At 43.6% G+C, this 22,659-nt stretch overlaps 1 protein-coding gene and 1 pseudogene across 4 annotated transcripts in view; both read left to right on the plus strand.

Moving 5' to 3' along the window:
* The window catches only part of FLI1 (Fli-1 proto-oncogene, ETS transcription factor), a 126,306-nt gene extending 106,992 nt beyond the window's left edge, over positions 1-19,314 (plus strand). For all 4 annotated transcript variants that reach the window (XM_066259715.1, XM_066259716.1, XM_066259714.1 and 1 more), the window contains exons 6-9: positions 12,552-12,617; positions 14,317-14,376; positions 16,283-16,330; positions 17,792-19,314. In XM_066259715.1, the coding sequence (XP_066115812.1) occupies positions 12,552-12,617; positions 14,317-14,376; positions 16,283-16,330; positions 17,792-18,321 (704 nt within the window). In that variant the 3' untranslated portion in view covers positions 18,322-19,314. The remainder of the gene's footprint in view (positions 1-12,551; positions 12,618-14,316; positions 14,377-16,282; positions 16,331-17,791) is intronic.
* LOC136327713 (U2 spliceosomal RNA) lies at positions 13,383-13,513 on the plus strand (annotated as a pseudogene).
* Positions 19,315-22,659: the final 3,345 nt, after the last annotated feature.

Genomic DNA, 22,659 nt, shown 5'->3' on the forward strand with positions numbered 1-22,659 from the left:
GTTTGTAATAGAAACTAGAAGTGACCCCTGATAGCTCTTTTGAGGAGTGGAGTCCCAAAGCACTTTGGAAAGAAAAGACTCTAGATGGCCCACAGGTGGCCACCTCAACACAGAGTTATTCCAAATGCATTTGTTTTGCAAAATACACTGATTTAGAAATTCTACAAGGGAGATTGTTTCAGGGCAGTAGTAGTCAGAAAGTATTTAAAAGAAGATTATTTAATCTCGTGCGTATAAACCAAATGCTACCTATCAATCCATCCTTCTATCTCTCTATGCAGAGCAAGAGAGAAGTTTCTCTTTTGCCAGGCAGAAGTGTGGGGGTTTGAGGCATCTTCTAGTGAAAAGTAAAGGATAGATAGCATCCTCTGTTATTTTAACATAAAACTTTCCGCAAGTTATTTGTATAGATGTAGCAACTTACTCTCTTCAGAGAAGCCCCTATCTAACATAATAAAGAACTTATTTCTTTTGGGAGAATGTAAAGTCTTTGAAGAAGACATATATATATATATACCATGGCTGAAAACACTAACCAGGGCCTATGTGGACTTCTCCTCTCTAAGTCTCAGAGATCTGTAAGCTGAAGGTCCATAAAAAGTTTAACATGCCTCTTTTTTTTTTTTTTTTTTTTTTTCATTTTTCTGAACCTGGAAACAGGGAGAGACAGTCAGACAGACTCCCGCATGCGCCCGACCGGGATCCACCCGGCACGCCCACCAGGGGCGACACTCTGCCCACCAGGGGGCGATGCTCTGCCCATCCTGGGCGTCGCCATGTTGCGACCAGAGCCACTCTAGCGCCTGGGGCAGAGGCCACAGAGCCATCCCCAGCGCCCGGGCCATCTTTGCTCCAATGGAGCCTTGGCTGCGGGAGGGGAAGAGAGAGACAGAGAGGGAAAGCACGGCGGAGGGGTGGAGAAGCAAATGGGCGCTTCTCCTGTGTGCCCTGGCCGGGAATCGAACCCGGGTCCTCCGCACGCTAGGCCGACGCTCTACCACTGAGCCAACCAGCCAGGGCTAACATGCCTCTTTGATGAAGTTCAGTTTCTGTGTCAGGCATAAAGGGAAAGTGGTAATTAAGTGAGATTCTTACTTTATCAAAATCCAACACATGTTTCAAAGCCCAATTTAAGTTCCACTCTCTTCAAGATACATTTTCCTTACTTTCAAACACTCCAGTTTCTTCTCAGAACCCTACCGCACTCACAAGCTAGCTGTGGACCTCATTACTACAAGATGACTTTATAGTCTTGAAGTGTGAGCTTTTCCTGTACCCTCTCTCCAGCCCTGTAGCTCTTCAGTAGGCTCCACGAACAGCGGTGGATTCGCTGGGGAGGGAAAATCTAGTCTTTGACAATTTAATTTACCATTTACTCAATCCTTCTATTAAAGAAATTACCATAGGAAATTAGCTTTGGTTGACACTAGAAAGATTAACTCCTCGTCTCCAATGAATTAAACTCTGGAAAAGAAATAGCAGCTATAATTCTGTAGGACACTTTGGAGTATATGAAGCAATTTTTCATGCATGATCTCATTTATTTTCAACAGAACCCTGTGAGGATTAAATAGTCCATGTGCTTTTCCAAACTCTTAAATTTTAGAGGAATTAGTCCCTCACCCCCACCCCAAGTATCTCCCTTTTACAAATAGGTTAACTAAGATTCAGAGATGTTAAGTCACTTGCCTAAGCTGACACAGCTCACGGTAGGAGAGGTGGGAGGCCAACCATGGGGCTCTGAACCCCAACCCAGAACTCTTTCTATTGCAATGAACTGTTTCCCTGTTTGGAGTGGGTTAAAGAGAAATTATAGAATTCCTTCATGGAAAACTTTAGAGCCTTTAATAAAACCACAAACAGCCTTATGTTGATAAGATTTAGGTACCACTCTTCCTAAGAGATGAAAATTGTTTTTGGTACTATTTCGAAAAATCTTTGAGCTTAAAAAGCTTTTGGCCTTCCTATAAAATAATTATCAGTCCTGCCCAATATCCTAGAGGAGTTTACAGAAAGGAAGTTTTCGTGCTATGAGTCATACTTTCAATTTCTATTAAAATTCTTATATGGCTACATATGATTTCTCTCATGCTTCGGGACTCCAGGCCTGTGCTAATTTGCATGTCTGGTTTAGATAATGTCTGAAGTACCTTCCAGTCTGAAAAGAAGCCTCTGATTCCATTATGTGAGACCTTGTTCTGCACCCTCCCCCCCAGGAATTGATGGCTCTTTTTTCTTTAACTTCTGGGCTCTTGTGGGGGCACAGGGCTTTGGGACGAAGCCTTCCAAGTTCTCCAGCCAGGCTCTTCAGGTGGCCTGTTCCTTCAGGATGAACTCACCCGTCCACTTTTCCCACAACCACCCCAGAGAATTCCCCTTTCCTGAAAACCACTCCAGATTAATCTCAAAAGGCAAATCTTGGGAAGTGTTGGCACTTTGTTTCTTCATTTTAATGACAGTTCTTAAATCAATATACGCTTAAGACTATAGACTTGGCAATTACCCTGATTCTAAATATGCAAAAATTGGTGAACCCCTTGATAGATGACGCTTATCTCACCTTTTACAATCCCTCATCCCAACATCAAAAAGACACTGCCAAATTCTTAAGCTAATTTTGTTGCCTTCCAAAATAAAGTAATTCTCATTAGGTAGAAAGAACTAAACAGGAAGGAATTGGCTTCCCAGAGGACCACTGACATCCATGTGGGGCGATCCAGTCAGTTTTCACAAGAAAATCAGAGTGCTATGGAGAAATCTCTTTTCATAACATTAGACACATCAAGTCTTTGCTCAAATTATTTTTCACTCAAGTCCTTCCCAACCCGGTGCCACCAACACCTCTTCCCGTGTTTCCTTTTTTGACACAGCACTCAGTACCTTCTAATGTGCAATGTAGTTTACTATTTCTTCTCATGTAAGTTCCACAGAGCAAGATGTTTGCCCAGTCATCACTGTATAGCAGTTCCCCCCAATCCACCGGGGATATGTTCAAAGACCCTCAGTGGGTGCCTGAAACCCCAAGTAGTACCTAACTTTATATATACTATGTTTTTTCTTATATATGATATCTATGATAAAGTTTAATTTGTGTGTGTGTGTGTGTGTGTGTGTGTGTGTGTGTGTGTGTGTGTGTGTGACGGAGACTGAGAGAGAGATAGATAGGGACAGACAGACAGGAAGGGAGAGAGATGAGAAGCATCAGTTCTTCATCGCAGCACCTTAGTTGTTCATTGATTGCTTTCTCATATGTGCCTTGACCGTGGGGCTACAGCAGAGCGAGTAACCCCTTGCTCTAGGCAGCGACCTTGGGTCCAAGCTGGTGAGCTTTGCTCAAACCAGATGAGCCCACGCTCAAGCTGGCAGCTTTGAGGCCTCAAATCTGGGTCTTCTGTGTCCCAGTCTGACAACGCTCTATCCACTGCATGACTGCCTAGTCAGGCACATTTAATTTTTAAATTAGGCACAGTAAGAGATTACCAATAATAACTAATGATAAAGTAGAGCAATTATAATAACATACTATGATAAAGTTATGTGACTGTGACCTTTCTATCTCTCTCTTTTTTTAGATTTTACTATTTTTAAAAAATGTTTATTATATTGATTTGAGAGAGAGAGAGAGAGAGAGAGAGGAAGGACAGGAGGGCGAGAGAAACAGGAACATCAGTCTGCTCCTGTATGTGCCCACACCGGGGATTGAACCAGCAACCTCTGTGCTTCAGGATGATGCTCCATCAACTGAGCTATCCTGCCGGGGTCCTATCTATCTCTAAATATTTTATTGTGACCATCCCATACTTGCAGTACATGCCTTGGTGTCACTCATTTCATGGGATCCCTTGCTGAAGTCTTTATATGGGCTCAAGGGGTTTTGGCATAACACACAGCTGTCAATAAAAATGTATTATTTGTTCATTCTCCCACCCACAAATTTAATGCTTTTTCCATCCTAACTAAGCACTTACCATGCTTGTGGCTCTAACGTTCGCAGTTTGAGGTGAAACAGCAATCTAGCAAGACTTTCTTTTTCCTTCTTCACAATTTCACAGATATAGGATTTGTTCTTAATGTTGATCTTAGCAACCTCAGCATATCATTTTTTTTCTTTCCTAACTAAATCAAAAACTTTTACCTTTTCACCTAAAGAAAACATTTTATGGTTTCTCTTTGGCACATCCAAATTGCCAGCCTTACTACTTCTACACCTTGGGACCGTTACTAGGCAAAATAAAAGTGACATGAACACAAGCACTGTGATCCAGGACAGTCGATCTGACAACCTGGAGGATTCCTGAGTGACTGAGGGTCAGGGGAGAGGGTGCAGCATGGAGACGCTGGACACAGGGGTGATAGACATCGGACAGGGCAGTGCAGGGCAGTGTGAGATTTCATCATGCTACTCAGAACAACATCCAGTTTAAAACTTATGAAGTGTTTATTTTCCGTTTGATATTTTTGGACCATGGTCTACCACAGATAACTGAAACTACAGAAAGTGAAACCATGGATAAGGGGTTTCACTTATCCATGCAGCCCATAGAACAATGTCTGGCATAACAGTAGACATTCAGTAAAATTTGGTTAAGTGATTGAATATGTTGTGGGATATGAGATATCCATTAAGTCCAATAAGCTAGTGTTGGGGGAGGGGAGAGGGAAACAGAAGTGATGGCGACAGCCCCTGTCTTCCACAAGGTTATTATTAAGTAAGGGAGATGAGTGCATAAGGAATTACACCAGAAGACTAAACAGGACAAGGGCAATAAACGTGAGGCTCTTACAAGTAACCTTTGACCTTAGAACTTTGTAGGAAAAAGATGCAAAAGTTAAATTGTGGCTCAGACACAAGATTGCATCCGATTGGCAGACAGAGTGAGAGCAGCCTGAGTGTGAAATGTCAGCGTGAGAGGTTTAGATCCGGCTCTCAGGTGAGTGCAGGGGCTGAGCACAGACCACCTCTCGTTGAACCTCAAGCCCTGCTACCTAACTGAACTGATAGGCTTTCTCTTTTCCTACCTGGAATCCTCTTAAACCTGAGGCAGATCAGACCACAGAAGTATGCAATTTAGTTGTGTCTACATGGGAGGGGAGTTTGGGCAAACATCCAATTAATCTAGTCAGGATGAATTGCTTTGCTACGTAAGGCTGGCTCAGAAATCCCACTTTGAGGCTTTATCAAAATAAAGAGGTCATTTAGACTTCTGTGTCACTTAGACACGGAGCCCACAGGAGAAACAAAATGAAAAAACGGCCCAGGCCCAGCAGGAAGCCTCGCATGACTGTGGCGGGGCTGTGCCCAGCCAGCGTGCCACTTGCCTCTCCAAACTTCATATTTAAAAACCATCCATTTTTTTTCAAGCATTTTTCTCGTACATCTTTTTTCTCTTTGCACGTATAATATCTTAAACAGTGCCTCCATTATACTCCACACAGCAGGGTCAGTGCTGAGCCGAGGCGCTGTTTGGATTCCACGACAAGATCCTTGAGCAAAGGAAATCTGATCCAGGATGTTTTTTTTTTCTATGAGTTCCAAGTTTGAAGAAAGTCTTCCCTAGATATTTCCCTCCTCCTGAGGTCTCCACAGAAGCCAAGATCCTCTGTTGCTCTTTGGAAAATAAGATGCCACTAAGGCTGCCCCTATAGAATGGGTTGAAATGAGGTGAGGACCCTGCTTCAGAGCCGAGGGGGAAGGACCTTGCGGGAGCGGACAGTCGAGGGGCAAGAAGGACGCCAGATAAAGCCTCACATACCAGCGGGCAGCCCTAGCCCCCACCCCTCACTTTCTTTTAAAGCAATTTTCTTCAAACTGGGGTCCAAGATAATCCATTTCTTCTTGTAAAAATGAGCCACCTTTGATTCCAATTTGGGAATCACTGATCTGGGATCACAGGGATGGAACTATCCTTCCTCCCTTAGGCTCTTATTCTTTCCAAAGCCTTCCTTGCTCAGCGTTTTAGCCTCAGTTCACCAAGATAAACTTTCTTAGAGGTGCAAGTAAGCTTGTATAGACCAGTGGTTTTCACCCTTTTTACACATGCAGACAGGTGAAAATAGATGAATTATTTTGGGGACTGCTATGGCAGAAATCACCCTGAGCATAAGTGAATTTGGCTAAGATCATTGGGTCTATAATCATCCAACAGCAGCAGGGTGGTTAACTGATTCGCACAGCGATAAGAAAATTTTGGCAGACCAGCAATTATAAAATACTGGTATAGACTACATGCATATCGTGTAGATTTAAAAATTGTCATTTAGCAAATGCTTGTTTAATCTTCCTAGCAACCCTATAAATTAATCCATTTTAGAGAAGCAGAAACAGAGGTTCAAAAAGGTAGAGTAACCTTCTGACCAGTATCACTCCACAGAGCAAATGGTGGAGCTGGGATCTGAGCCCAGGGTGAGCTGGTTCTAACTGCATGTCGTCACCACAGAAGGAAGGCCCGCCAGAGAGAAGGGACTCCTTCAGGAGGGCATCCTATACCTCACAAAAATGTTCACTGCTTTTGCACTCATTTGAACCGGGAGGCCAGGCCTGTTGGTCAGATATCCGGTATGGTCACCAGCAGGGGTTATAGTGGCAACAGTGACAAGCAGGTAGCTGGTCCTGAGTTGAGGGGTGAGAAGGTTCCAGAAGTAGAGCAGGCTTTCATAGGTGGGGTGCAGCATCAAAGGCATCATGGAGGAGAGCCCAGAGGAAAGCAGCCTGAGTTGGGGGGTGATTAGCGGCTCCTCCTCAAAGCCTGGGCCTTTAGGAGCCAGGACCTCAGAGGCAGAAGGAGTTTGGGGAAGCGTCTAGCCCAGTCCTCTACCAGCAACAAAGATGGTGCTCCTTATGTAGCTCTTCCTACGAGAGCTGAGTGATGCATCTTCCTCCTGCGGGACTTGGTTCTATCTTGGGGAGGTCAAAGCTGTGGTCTCAGATTCCTCCTTATGAAAGCTTCTCTCCTTTGTCATCTTCACTCTTTCAAGAAAGAAGGTCTGGCTCGCAGAGCAGCGTCTGCTCTGAGTGCGGGCAGCCCGGCCCGTACCTCAGCTGAAAGGTCTGCATTCAGAAGCTGGCTTTCCAAGGATAAACAGGGGTAGCGCTGCCAACCTTCTCAGCAGCAACCAGAAATTTGATGAGAAGTTTCAGGGAAAATCCATCTTTTTCCATCAAGTAATTGAGAGTGTGGCCTTATGTCGTAAGGAATGAAGAGAGAGGCTCTTGTGTGCTGGTGTCACTGCATCACTGGCCCCTGGGTGAGGTCATGACAGAGTGGGGAGCTGCATGGTGCCTGAGGCCTTGGGCCTTCAGAAGGTCAACTGTAGACTTCAGGACAGAAAGAAGTGTCTTTCCTGAGACATTTGGCCAGATTTCCGAGAACCGCTTAAAAGCTTCACACAGAAACTGCATTAACGCTGGGATGTCTATGAGAAGGTCGTATCCAGAAAAAGCTCTCCCCTCCCAGCAGGGACTTTTCAGAAAAAAAAAAAAAAAAATCTTCGTGCTCATATTTCTGTACTCTGGAAGGTTCTCCTGGAACCTAAGAGGCCATTTAGTGTCAAATTCAGCCACGTCGAGCATCACATAATGGAGATACTGTTCGGGCCACTATATACTTGAGGCAGACTTCTCCACAATGCCTGGCAGTGCCCGGATTCACCACAGCAAGGCTCTGGTCTCTCTCTGCTGTGGCCATCGTTGATCTCAGGACTGCCTGAAACCACAAACTCCAAGCAAAACCCATTTGGTGACTTGTCTGGAAAAAAAATCACAATAAGATTTGTCATTTTGGTCTTTATAAAGCCAGGTGGCAGCAGCCTTCACTGAAGTCCAAAGTGAGTTTGTCAGAATCAGGGTATGCTTTCCTGCTGACAAAGCAATCTGCCACCACACAGAAGTTCTGAGATTGTCAACTCATCTGCTGGTCCCTAACCGTCACACTGTGCCCTTGGCTGCTACCTTAGGCTTGTTTCCAGAAGTCAGTTCTCAGGAAGTAGACCACATTCACAGGAGGAGGAAGGGGGTGCTCAGTGCATACTCAGGCTGCTTCATGGATCAGCACAGCCACCAGACAACGCTCCAAGCGCTGACCGGCAGCTGGGGTTAGAGCTCCGACACAGCCACATAGTGTTTATGCAGAAATGTGAGTAGCTGGTGAACTCCCTGGTCCAGGCTTTTTCATTTGGGTTATTTTCTGTTCGTGTGTCTGGGACTAGAGTTGACCACACCGCTAAGTTTTCACTTGCATGACCTTTTGTAGAGAAAAAAACAAACCCTCATTTCAACAATGACATTAAAAATATATGAAATAAAACGCAGGCCACTTCAGTAAGTGGCATCTAGTTCTTGACTTCCCTGTGGGGACAGATTGGAGCCTCTGCCTGCAGCAGGTGGATTGCTATCCATTATGCTCAAGGGGCAGAGAGGGTGAGTTGTCTGTGCTCCTCATCACCTGAACTGAAGTCCCCTGGAGACGACTTAGTAGGGAGAAGTAAATCTAGGGGCCTTGAATTCTCTTCAGCCAGTGATCAATAAGAGGAAATGTGTATGTTTAGCAAGAAAGGGAAAGTATTGGCCCATCTATTTAGTCAATAAATATTTAATGTGTACTTGCACTGGGCTGGGCACCATTCTAGGTACTTGATTACATCAGACAGTAGAAAAAATATCCCTCCCCTTGTGGACCTGATATTCAGGTGGGAGATTCAGTCAGTAAACCACAAATGTGAATTAAGTGGTGATGAAATTAGGTGATCGGTGGAAAAATAAGGAGAACATAGTAAGGTGGTAGGAGGAGGGGGAGGGGAAGTTAATGTGCATTTGGTAGGGATGGTGCACATGTTTCTGGGTCTGAACATTCTTTAAATACGTAATAATGATGCAGATAATAATATTAATTGCTAACATTTTCCATGTCTGATTTAGTGCTAGGCACCGGGTCAGGTATTTACTTGGCTATCTCGTTTAATCTGCAAGGCTGCGCGGGTCCTCCAGACCTCCCAGGCAGAGTGCTGGACCTCGGCTTCTGGCCTCCGCCTCCATCCTCATGCTCTGTCTTTGCAGTAAGACTTACTCTAGAAATACTAGTTTTCATTCAAATCTCACAGTTAGTGGCAGTCCCCACAAAGCAGAGTGCATTTGTTAAACTTCTCAGTGATGAACGTGGGTGTCCTTTGTAGATTTAGGTGCCAGGAGCAGGATTTCCCCGGCACATGGTTGGGACAAAGAGGAGACCTGTGGTGTTTGTGGCTCAGATTTGATATTGCCTCTAGGTCCTCAGCTAAAGACGACAGCCTCTGGCATGGCCCGCAGCTACTAATTGTCCCTTAACTTTGGTATGAGAACACAGTTCAGGCTGATTGCTTATAGCCTCTCTGTTTTAGTTGCTTGCTTGCTTGCTTTTTTTTGTTTGTTTGTTTCCTACTAGAAGATTTTTGGTCTGATTGGGACTCTATCATCCTTTCAGCTAGGCTTTCCCCATCCCCACCCCTACCCCCAACTCCACCCCCAAGTAGGCCTGGGGAAGTATCATGTTCTACGGTTCTGCAGCCCAGCTCAGGCCCTGAGGTATCACAGCCAAGATGGGGCCGCCGGACACTTCTGAGAAAGCAGCGACTTCAACCATGAGTGGGCACTCAGAGTTACAGAGGAGTCCAGCCGCCTGACCTCTGCTGGCTAGAGGGACTTCATCCAGGCTTTCTGTGACTTAGGAGTGTCTGTTTTGTCCCTGGCGCTAGAATAAAAGAATAGGAGGAAAAGCTCATAAGAAGTCATTGGTAATGATAGCTAAAGCCATAATTTGAGCTTAAAAAAAAACCCAACTGGTTCTGAATCTAACACAGCTTTCACAGAGGATGCCTTCAGTAATGAATGATGCAGTAGAAACACTGGTTAGAAAACTCTGAGACAGATTTTATCTGTGCAGTAAGTCAGAAGGCAAGTCAGGACTTCAGATAACACACACCAATTCCTGGAACTTAGTGATCTGTTTTTTTTCTTTTTACCTGAATTTGTCACTTTCTATTCCACTTTCTGTTCTGTTCCTACTCAATCCCGTCCACCCCCCGGGGCCCTTTCCTCCTGCGCACGGCCACAAGCTGCGTGCCCCACACACCCCGCTTTCATGGCATTGCCGCATGGGCTTCCACTGCCTGTGACCCAAGGTCATGACGCTGCCCAGCTGCCAGCCACACGGCCTTGAGCATGCCCTCAGCCCTCGCGTGGAACCCTCTCTTCCCACCCACTCCTCTGCTTCAGCCACGCGGTGGCCTCCATGGCTGTCCCTCAGACATCCCTCATCCATCCCCCAGCCACGTCTACCTTCTCCTGTCTGCACTGCTCACTCTCCGGACCCCGTTACACTCACCTTTCCCTTCTTAACCTCCGGGAACCTTAATGTCTGCACCCCTCCTTTGGTCCCTTACCCGCATTTCCTCACAGTCTTAGTTATCGTCTCATATTTAAGTACAAATACGGAGATCATGTTTCACGTTCCTCTGTACCCACTCTATGGCCAAGCACACAATACATTGCAGAAGCAACTCTGAAATAACTTACTGGAGGCCGAACCAGCATCCCCCACCACAGAAAATTCTTTGAAGAGCCTCCCCTCTCCTCTGGCTTGTTCCAGCATAGTCTCCATGCTACAGCCCCCTGCGACACAGCCCCGAAAATGCTCCTGAGAGCCTTCAACCTCGTCCCAAGCTTACAAACAAGTTGAAGTTTTTTGTTTGTTTATTTTTGTTTTAAAGCAAGCAGAGGAATCTATTTGCAGGAGAGACTGTGAAAATAAGCCAAATAAAAATAAAAACAGACCCCTTAAACGAGCTGAGCTTCGTCTCCCTGTCATCCCGGGCCTGCTTTCCCTCCCCGCCCCCACCCCTTTGCTTTCTGTTTTGCTTTTCATACCAGTTGCTAAATACTGTAACTGAAAAGCTGCACTGGCTTTCCCAAAGCCAGGAGGAATGTGCATTCGCACGTGGATTTTTCCACAAGAAAACAGTCCCTGTCTTTCGGTTCTCCCCAGCCAGAAACAATAAGAACAATCAGATGAGCCCATCCGTCTTTGCAGTTCTTACCCTAATTTGTTAAGGAGGCTCAGAAGGGGTGGAGAGGGATGGTTTGTGTTTCACCCTGTCAGGCTGTTGTTTGATGAGGTTTGTGCTCCATTTGTTCGGATGGTTTTCATGGTTTCTTTGTTGTTCATGGAAAGACTTTGAAAGTCATAATTCTGTATCCTAAAACTCTCCCGCTATTCCTGTTCAGTGTCACAACAGGACTCATGCCATGAGAAAAGAAAAGCGGAAGTTTCCAGGCAGTTAGCGAAGCCATTTCTGGACACAGTTATGTTGGCCTGTGAATTTTTTCAAGAAAGAGGTTGGGATCACAAATGTTTGGTTCAATGGAGTAGTTTCCATGGCGACTTGGAAGCAAGATTCTAGTCATTTTCAGGCAGGAGACATACCTCCATCCCTCATTTCTTGTTCCAACCCCCTTTCCAGCCGCACCTCTGGCTTTGTCCTCCCTCAGTGGTCCTCAGACCCAGCTCTCTCTCCTCTCACAGATAAGCAGGAGGGCCCGGGAGAGCCTGGAACCTCTGAGACATCATCCATAGCATCAGTGTGCTGCAAGAAGGGCTGAGGTCGGCCACCTGAGAAGTTGTGGGCCTGGGCTTCAGGACATCCTTTCCATGGAGTCTCGAATCTGGACACTGTCCATCCCTTCAGAGCTGCTATAGACATTTTTGTTTCTATACTTGTAGTAGTTTATATTTGTAGAAAGCTTTATAAGATGCATCACATATGTTGTAACATGGGATAATCTTGGATAATCACCTGTCTTAGTCCGTTGGGACTGCATAACAAAGTACCATAGTTTGAGTGACATGTAAATAACAGAAATTTATTTCCTACATATCTGGAGGCTGGAAGTCTGAGATCAGAGTGCCGATTTTGTCAGAGTCGGGGTGAAGACCCTCTTCTGGATCGCAGACTGCTGACTTCCGGTTGTATCCTCACATGGCAGGAAGAGGGAAAGCTAGCTCTGTAGCCTCTTCTTATAAGGCCACTAATCACATACCTCAGAGCTCCACCCTCACAACCTAGTGATCTCCCAAAGACCTGATACCATCACATTGGGGATTAGGCACCAACATATGCATTTGAGGGGAATGCAAACACTTACTTCATAACATTAGCACAACCCTAGAAGGTAGATAAATCATGTAAATTTTTAATTTTCCTATTAAAAAAAGTTGAATGCAAGAACATCTTATGATTCACGCAAGCTCTCACAATAACTAATGCCTGTTCAAGGGACAGAACATGAACCAATCCTCTGGCTTCAAACTCAGGGTCTGGTTGTTTGGTTTCTGATCAAGATGTTCACGTTCCTGACACCTGCCTTTGCACCAGGGAAAAAGCCCACCTCTGTAATTCAGTGATGCCTAAAAAGTAACTGCTGAATTAAATTAATTTCTCCTGACCACTAAAAGGTCATCTTCATGCAATCTTTCTGCAAAGCAAGCAATGCTGATGGATGACTGTTTGTTGTTTTTTATTAGACCCGTCTTACGACTCAGTCAGGAGAGGAGGATGGGGCAATAACATGAATTCTGGCCTCAACAAAAGTAAGTAAATGTCACTCTGTCTTTGGGAGGAAAACATTTTTCCAAGGATGGGGTGGAGAACAGGGTCATGAGATAAAAAAAGGAACAAACATTTGTTTTCCTGTTTTTTTGAGTGGACATCAAAATTAATTGCCAATTTAGGGCCTGTCAGTGATGCTGGTTCCCTGAAAGAGGGTGTGGGATTTTCACTCAGACCTTTGAATTTTGTTTCATTGCCTTTGGTCTTAGCATTGTTGAAGGCAGAAGGTTTCTCAGGACAAGGTCTTGTGTGAACGAAAGGTCACTGGATTTGGATTCTGTCATTTAAGTGATGATAATGACCCTCTATGACTTTGCTGCTCAAACTGAGAAAGCTTAGTCACATCAATGTCATCATGCCCATTTCATGAGAGGCTGAGATGGGGAGAACCTGATGAGGAGACGGATTACTGTTGCAGTCTGACCCAAAATTTCCCATTACGGGAGGGGAGAAGAGAATGACTCAACCTCCTGAGCCAGAATGTGTCAATCTGGCTATCTCTAGGAAGTACATGAATATGTCAAGCACATAAATGGATGTTGAAGGGAATTCTTTCAAAAAGGGGGTGGATTACAAATTTATGTCTCAGCAATAACCAAGATCCTTTTCAATAATGTGTATGAATTATTGGTTTACTCAGTGCCCAACACCTGGCACTTTGGGTTCACAAAGGTGACTCAGGCATGGACCAGCAGCAGGGAGGGGCATCTCCCAGATAAATAGGTGGTATCAACAAGAGCCTGTGTATCGCTTATCGGCCTTTTGGCGAAGATCAAGTGTAGTATCTGTTCTTATCAGTTTAACAAGAACCTGTGTAGCTGGGGCCATTGGACTTGGCTCAAGAAAGAGAAGCAATGTCATGATAGACAGACCTTCCCAGAAGTAGGGGCCAGGGAAAGCATCGAGGTTGAGATGTCTGACCGTCAGTGAGGACTCTGAGCTCTTTGAGTTTATGATGTGTGGAGGGAAAGAAGTCTGGATAGGTAAGGAAGGGGGCACAAAGGACAGTATGATGATAGACCTTAATTCTGTAGTCAGTGAGGAGTCACTAAGGTTTTTGGAAAGTGTACTGAAGTGGCTTAGGGAAATTAGACCAGCTAACCAGCACCTGATGGGTCAGTGGGAAGAGAGAGGAATGGCGAAGATGCCAGTTAGAGGAAGTCTTAGACCGTGCAGAAACCAACGGGGATCTAAAACGGGGAGCTCTGACGGGAATGGGAAGAGTGCACATGATAGGTGCCATGGAGGGCAGCTCATGACCCATGAAGACACAGGAAGCAGGTGATCGTCACACAAATGTCCCCTTCTCATTAAGAACCTGTCTACGTTTTCTATTTAAAAATGAAATCCGCAGCCCCAGTACCATTAGGCATGCTCCACAATGTGTTTACCGCTGTTTAATCGTTGTTTGCACCATGAACTTGTCAGTTCTACCGGGAGCTGCTGGTCCACTGCTGAGGTTCTAGCATCAAGAACAGGGCCAGCACGTGGTGGAGTCTAGATCACAGGTTATAAAGTAAAATGAGTGAGTGAGTGAGTGAGTGAGTGAGTGAATGAGTGAGTGAATGAGTGAGTGAAGGAGAAAGCACTTCTCCTCCTTCTGGAGGGTGTTTGACAAGCTGTTTCTCCCCCCACATGGAGCATGGCCCCACTGACCGCACTCTCTTTCTCTCCCTGCAGGCCCCCCGCTGGCAGGAGCACAAACAATGAGTAAGAGTACTGAACAGCGGCCCCAGCCAGGTAGCTGTCCCTGACGTGTGTCACTCCTCTGCTTGTTGTGCAGCCACTGATCCCATTTGGTCAATTGAGGAGGATTGAACAATATACTCTTTCATCCTCACGTTCCCACCTAGGACCTCTGTCTGACTCTGTAATAGATCTGTGAGTCAAGTAACAGGCTCCAGAACCAGGTTGTTAAATGTCAGAGGTGAAAGGAATATTAACGAGGAAATGTTCCAATGCCCCATTTTGTAAAATCAAGAAACTGAGCCCCAAAGAGGCAAAGTGATTGGCTAAAAGCCACGCAGCTGATTTATAAGAGCTGTAACTCCACCCCCAAGTGCTCTTCAAGCCTTTCATGTTTCATGAAACTTACTTTTTAAAATACCTTCATCCTGTGAGGGATCTATTTAACAATATAGGCAGGGGAACTTTTTAAAACCATGGGATTAGGGACTTTTAGGATTGGAAAAAAAACTTAGAGACATGGGTATGCAAGTCCTTCTGTAATATCACAGTCTCAAGATGACCCCACCTTTGCCTGAATACATTATAGCAACGGGATTTCACTGCCTAGCTGGGCTCAGTTCCACTATCTGAGCCAATGCCCACTCCCTGTAGCTTCCATTGAAGCTTCCTAGTTCACCCCATGGGGAAGTCTTTCTTTCATTCTACATGAGATCCTTCATATAACTGGAGAAGTCTCTCTTGGCCGCTCCCGAGCCCGGCTGTGTCATCTTCATGCGACACAGCTGAGGTTCAGTTCTGAACAAGCCACTTGCTGTGGGATGGACAAGCACTGTTTTCCATCTCCACTGAAGACAGAGCAATAGAAAACTGACTTACAATTCATCAAGAAAGTTTAGAAACACAAGACAGGCAGAGGATTTGACATAAAGGATTTGAAGAATCCTCAACAACAACAAAATCAGACGTGAGCTGCCAAAAAAAAAAATTGTTGTCATACTGTATGGATAAAAAAGGGTAGACTGAGTGGCCTCATGGACACATTAAGTTAATTGATGGTTCTAAGTAGAAACCCAAAACTCATGTCGATTTTTAAAAATTGCAATTATATCTATAAAAGTGGTAAGATTGTACCAAACATTTAACAACGTGGCCAAGTTGTGATCCAGCTCTCTGCCATGACTTCCCAACCTGCAAACGAGAAGAGAAACCTCACATAAAACCGATATTGCAAAGATTTTTTTTTTTATAACTAAACAATCACTTAAATTTTGTGTAAACTGAGATAGGAAGAACAGTCATTTTACAGCTGAAATACATGTTCTGACTAGGGTTGCCATTTCCAAGCATAACGTCACAGACTGTTGTTACTGAACGGAACGGGGGAACCCAGCAGCCCAGCACACTCATTTTGCTGATGACAATACTAACACCCAGCCGTTGTCCATTGAACTCAGTTTATAACGTAGCTGAGGCCAGAAACCAGGTTGCTTGGTTTCCAGGCGTGTAGACGTCATGCTACCTCAGAAAAGCAGAGGTGTGTAAAGTCGTTAGAAACAGGTAGAGCTATCAAAGACCAGTAGTCATTATATTTTCCTTCAGCCCATTTAATAAACCATGTCCACCTTATTCATTATGACTAAATACTAGCCAGCTCCTTTCCAAAGGGTTTCATTGCTCTGTTTTAGGTAACAACAGCATCATCGACAGATTTTTAAATACTAAATATGATAAAAATTATTCCATCACTATTCCATGTTGTTTCTGTAAACCCTGGGAAGAAGCATAACTGTGATCGCGATCTTTGGGGCCTGCAAATAAAAGCAGTGAAGTTTTCTGAAGTCAAGCTTTTCTCTGAAATTGAAATGAAACTATAAGCCCTTGGAGTATTCTTATTGTTAATGCTTTTGTTTTTATATTTTTAATAACAGTGAAGCAAATTTCCTTTTTTCTTCCTTAGATCCATATCAGATCCTGGGCCCCACCAGCAGTCGCCTAGCCAATCCTGGTGAGTTCACGTGGCCTGCAAGCTTTTCTTTCCTGAATGTGCTATAACTTGGTGAGGTCGGAGGAACCTCTACTAAGTTCAGACACCTGACTGAGGAGTAGCATGTACTTCTTCCCTTGAAGTATTCAACACCTGTTTCTCTAGTGTAGAAAAGAGAGGTCAGGGCTTGTTATTTGGTGGTAGTAATGTTCATGAGCTGAGGAAGTTTCTGAAAACAGATGTATATATTAACAGCTCACATCTGCACTGAGGTTTAGATTAGTCATAAATGGCACAAGTGGAACTTTCAGCAGAGAAAGATGGGGGTCGGGGTGAAGGGAACAATTCCAATGGGCTCTCGGTTATCTGCCTCGTGCGAGGCACAAAGGAATAAATATTCCAAAGGTATTTTATTATTGATTTTAGAAAAGCAATCTGGCCTATGGAAGAGGTATGTCCCTGAAAAGTTGCGGATAAAATAAATTTGACAATGTATTGTGAGGGTTTATTATGACAAATAACTCCAAAGTGAGTCCTAAATCAAGCCCGAGTGTGTGAGCTGATAGGCCCTGTGTGCAAGGGAGGCCCGCACCCCCACCCAGGGAACTGAGGCTGCTGGTGTCTCCAGCCCACTCTTCAGTGCCTGGCCATCTCTGCCCAGAGGAAAAAGAAACCACCCATCTGCTCCCTCCCCTGTTACTTTTCTCTGGGCCTAAGATCAACTCTGTAGAACTTAGAGCTAAGTGCAAGGACCTGAAGCCTGAGCCACACCTCCCTGTGGCTCTGACAGTAATCTCCAGGTCAGACTTTTTTTTTCTTCATTAATCAGAATAGAATAGAAAACATTTGTTAAGTCTATAGCTACTAGGAGATCTGTCCACTTTCTGCAGTAAATATGTTACACCAAGAGACAGCAGCTTAGCTTAAGTTCCATCCTCAAAGACCCACGTAACTTCTTTCTTTTTCTTCTTTTTTGTTCAACTTCTCTGCCATTTATTGACTGCTGTTACTGGATAGCAATTTGGCAATATGTATGAAAACACCTTTATTTATTGTTTTTTTTTAATTGAATTTGTTAGAGTGACTTTTTTACACTGACATGGAATACCTTGCAGGACCCTATCACTAAGCAGAGATGGATAGTGATTCAGGCTTTTAGAGTGGAAGACATTTAAAAATCTTACCAAAACGGTGGCTGTGACTTGCCCAAAATCACACAGCTAGCTCTGGGCAGTCCAACACCTCATTACCTACAGTGCATTGCACCAAAGCCCTGGCGCCAAATGTTTTAAGATCTAACTATGCTTATAATGCCAGTCTCAGGGGAAAACAGGAAAGCAAGTCAACAATGAAACTGAGGGGCTGCCAAGTAGATTCTGAATGCAAAAACCAAGGGTGAGAGAATCCTTGATTAGGGGACTGGACTCTGCCTTCCCTGGGCTGAAATACTCTGTTTTCTCTTGTCCGGCTCACCCCCCGCAGGAAGTGGGCAGATCCAGTTGTGGCAGTTCCTCCTTGAGCTGCTCTCCGATAGTGCCAACGCCAGCTGCATCACCTGGGAGGGGACCAACGGGGAGTTCAAAATGACGGACCCCGATGAGGTGGCCAGGCGCTGGGGGGAGCGGAAAAGCAAACCCAACATGAATTATGACAAGCTGAGCCGGGCCCTTCGATACTACTATGATAAAAACATTATGACCAAAGTGCATGGGAAAAGGTATGCCTACAAATTTGACTTCCATGGCATTGCCCAGGCTCTGCAGCCTCATCCAACTGAGTCGTCCATGTACAAGTACCCTTCTGATATCTCCTACATGCCCTCCTACCACACCCATCAACAGAAGGTGAACTTTGTCCCTCCCCACCCATCCTCCATGCCTGTCACTTCCTCCAGCTTCTTCGGAGCAGCCTCACAATACTGGACCTCCCCCACGGGTGGCATCTACCCCAACCCCAATGTCCCCCGCCACCCCAACACCCATGTGCCCTCACACTTAGGCAGCTACTACTAGAAGCGTAGTCATCAGAGGCCTTCTAGCTGAAGCCCCGTCCCTCACACTTCCTGGAATACTTTGGACGCTAAAGGACATACAAGACCATGAAGAAACAACAAAACTGGATGCTCAGTATTGGTGAATAGAAACTTTGTATTTTTTCTTAAAAAAAAAAAAAAGCCTTTTTTTGTTGTTGTTTAATGTTGGTAACTTTTCCTTTCTCTACCTTGAACAAAGAGATGGGTAATTCTGTGGGCCAGTAGGCCAGTTTGGATTCTCAATCTTCTATCATCTTATGAGTTGAATATTTAGATTACTGGAATGGTTGTTCTATGAAAGAAACTGTATATTTTCTTTATATTTTTGTGACCAAAGCAGTTTCTTATCAACAAACGGGTCTTATCATGGACCTTGCAGGGTTCAGTCTGATAAGGAGTCATAGACTTAACCAGTTAGGCGCTGGTTTGAGACATAGTGAAAATAGAGGCTGGGGGGCTTATACTCTTGTTTTAGGAGGACCTAGTTCAGCGGATGGCAACTGGAACATTGGTTGTAAGGCCAGTGAAGTTTTCACCCAACTGGAATTTAAAAGTTAAAAACATGGGTGTATATTTAAGAAGCCATGGGCATTGCAAAATTCCTCTCAGTGGGCAATATGTACTAGGCTGACCATTCTCTTTAGAAATAGCCAAGATATGACCTAAGAAATGTTCACGCAAATGCAGACATTGTTGAAAGACAAGAGAGCAAAATAACTATTTTTTTTTAAGTAATGACAGTGGGTCCCAGAACTTTGAAGTCGTAGGGATTTCTAAACACAGACAGATCCGCAGGCGCTGTGCGCTTGTCAGACCATCACTCCGGCGTCACCCCATCAGAAGGCAACGTACTGTATAAATTATGCAGAGTTATTTTCCTATATCGCACAGTATTAAAAATAAATAATTAAAAAAATTAAAAAGAATAAATAAACGAGTTGACCTCGGTCACAAATACAATTTTACTATCAAATCAGTCGTTGTTATTTTTTTAAATGTAATTTGTACATCTTTTTGTCAATCTGTACATTTGGGCTGCTTGTACGTTTTTATAGCTGGTGTTTAAAATGGTGTCTATTGCTGAAAGGGAAACATGGCATTCACGCTGCTGACCAAGCAGAGGAGAAGCACTGGGGCAAGTATTTAAGGGCAAGCACAGTAGGCAAGTGTGTTCATTGAGACCTTCATGCTTTGGAGATGTTGTAAATAAACATGCTGCCATGATGTCAACTTTGAGAAGAGCAAGAGAACTTTCTCATGTGGCTACAAACAGATTTTTCTCTCCTATATATGCAATATATTTTTTAGATATTAAAATATATATAATTTTTCAGGTAATCATTGACTCTTTTTAAAACTATATTAAATGTTAAGCTGACAAGTGCCAATGAAGACTGTTGTAAAATAATTTGAGTAAATAAATTGTGCCTTTGTTTCAGAACTGAGGACATTGTTTTCTTATTTACCCTCTAACAAGCCAAAAGGTTTTCCCAGGGAGAGTTTTCTATTTACTTCTTGCACCATGAAGAATTTTTCAGATGTAGAAACTGCATTAGAGTAGAAAGTAAAAAAAAAAATCAATGTGGTTTTGATTTGTTGTTTGTATTAGGGTTCTCTAGAGAAACAGAAAGAGATGATATAGATAGATAGATAGATAGATAGATAGATAGATAGATAGATAGATAGATATAGATAGTATAGATATAGATATAGAGATAGAGATAGAGATAGAGATAGAGATAGAGATAGAGATAGAGATAGAGATGATATAGATGTCTATATAGATTCATAGATATATACACACATGTATATATACTGGGGGGAGATCGATTGGTTATGAGGAATTGATCCACATGACCTTACAGGCTGAGCAGTCCCACAGTCTGCTGTCTGCCAGCTGGAGATCCAGGAGAGCCAAGCATGTACTTCCAGGCCAACCCTAAAAGCCTGAGGGCCAGGAGAGCTGATGGTGTAAACCCCAGTCCAAGGGCAGCAAATGAGAAGTGTCCCAGTTCAAGGAAGCAGGCAGGAAGCCTCCTTCTGCCTTTTCATTCTATTCTATCTGATAGATTGGTTGATGCATTAGGGAAGGCAATCTATAATACTTCACTAAACCTATCAATTCCAATGTGAACTCATCCAAAACACCCACACATGCATACCCAGAAATAATGTTTAATCTGGACACCCCGTGTCCCAGCCAACTTAATACTTACAGTTAACCTTCACATTGTTGATGATGTTTACAGAATTTCTTTTTAATGTTATTTAAATTTTCCTCCAGCCTAATAGAGTTTTATAGGATGACAACCAAGACCACAGATAATCTGTGTCCAAGAACCAGAACAAAGCAAACAGGTTGGTCCAGAATGGACCTTGTCCATTAGGCTTCATTCTGTTGCAGCCACCAAGTTCTTCAAACCCAAGCAGCCATCCTCTTGATACTCCAACAGAGAATAAGATGGCCCAGCTTCCTCTGGTCCCATGCCGGGATTTTATGGTTCATGCAGATTTTTAAACTCTTTTTTCTTCTTAAGGAACAAACTTTCTTTAAAGTGCTTCTCTGTTAGGTAGCTGTTTTCAATTTATCTATTTTATAATGCAAAAGAATGAGACGTGGAAAGTCCTTGATGCTGTAAGAAATTAGACACATAGCCCTGGTAATCCCATAATCGTCCCTTGGTCACACTGTCTTCTAGACAGCATGTCTACCGGATGAAATGAGGTGTGCTCCAGAACGTTGGGCGCCTTTTTCTTTATTTTTCTAACTTGCTCACTACCATTAAGAAAAGTGCTAAGCACCCTAGCCAGATAGCTTGGTTAGTTAGAGCAAAGGTTGAAGGGTTGATCCATGGTCAAGGCATATACAAGAACAGATCAATGTTTCTGTCTCTCTCTAAAATAAATTAAAAAATTAAAAAAAATTTAATGGGTTAAGCGTATATTCTCAATATGTGCACATTGATTTATAAATCATATACACAAGTAGTTAGATTATTATTATTTCTATTATAAAACACACACAAAATAGAAAACTTTAGACAGTGATATAAAAATAAATTGAAACTGTAACTGTAATGTTTTCTTCCATTTTCTTTGTATTGCATATCTCCTGCTGTCAACACTCAACAAGAAAGTTAGTGTTTAAAGGAACATGTGTGTATGAGTTTTCCTGTGAATTCTAAGAAAAGAGAAAATAAAAGTTGGTATTAGTGGCCCAAGAATAAAAAAAGAAAATGATGAAGGCCAGGTATGTTTAAGATTAGTTTGGCTGGATTCTTTTAAAAATCCCTAAATCACCCAAACCATTTTATCATTGTTCTTAAAATCTGCAAAGTGTTCATCAAGGAAAATGGAGGCACGTAAAGGATGTTCTGACCATTGAGACTTCATCCTGTAAAGAGAGTTTTGTTTTTTTAATGCCCCTGTTAACCTAAGAAATAAAAGGCCCTTCAAAATGAGAAGCAACAGCCTGACCAGGGGGTGGTGCAGTGGATAGAGCATCGGACTGGGGGGCGGAGGACCCAGGTTTGAGACCCCGAAGTCACCAGCTTGAGCGCGGGCTCATCTGGTTTGAGCAGAGCTCACCAGCTTGGATCCAAGGTTGCTGGCTCGAGCAAGGGGTCACTCGGTCTGCTGTAGCCCCACAGTCAAGGCACATATGAGAAAGCAATCAATGAACAACTAAGGTGTTGCAATGAAAAACTAATGATTGATGCTTCTCATCTCTCTTCATTCCTATCTGCCTATTCCTATCTCTCTCTCTCTCTCTCTCTCTCTCTCTGACTCTCTCTTGTCACTGTTAAAAAAAAAATGAGAAGCAACAGCATTTTTTGAGATCAATAAGAATAGTTCTGGAAGCACTGATTCAGGCAGAAGTCCAAATAATGTTTCCATGAGAAAAGGGAGAGAAACAATTACATCTATAAATAGAAGGTATTTCTATTGGTTCAGATAACATAACATTGCATTACTAATTCTAAACAATGTTTTTCATTTTCAATTCAATAGCCATTGGTCCAGTAGTCATAACTGCCTTTTTGTTATCTTTGCAAACTGTCTTTTGGGAAACAAATTTGGCCTGACCTGTGGTGGCGCAGTGGATAAAGCGTCGACCTGGAAATGCTGAGGTTGCTGGTTCAAAACCCTGGGCTTGCCTGGTCAAGGCACATATGGGAGTTGATGCTTCCTGCTCCTCCCCTCTTCTCTATCTCCTCTCTCTCCCCCCTCCCCTCTCCTTTCTAAAATGAATAAATGAATAAATAAATAAATAAAAATTAAAAAAAAAAGGAAACAAATTTGCTTAGATCCAGTTAAA

Source organism: Saccopteryx bilineata, chromosome 2, assembly GCF_036850765.1.
Source record: "Saccopteryx bilineata isolate mSacBil1 chromosome 2, mSacBil1_pri_phased_curated, whole genome shotgun sequence".
NCBI classification, from domain to species: domain Eukaryota; kingdom Metazoa; phylum Chordata; class Mammalia; order Chiroptera; family Emballonuridae; genus Saccopteryx; species Saccopteryx bilineata.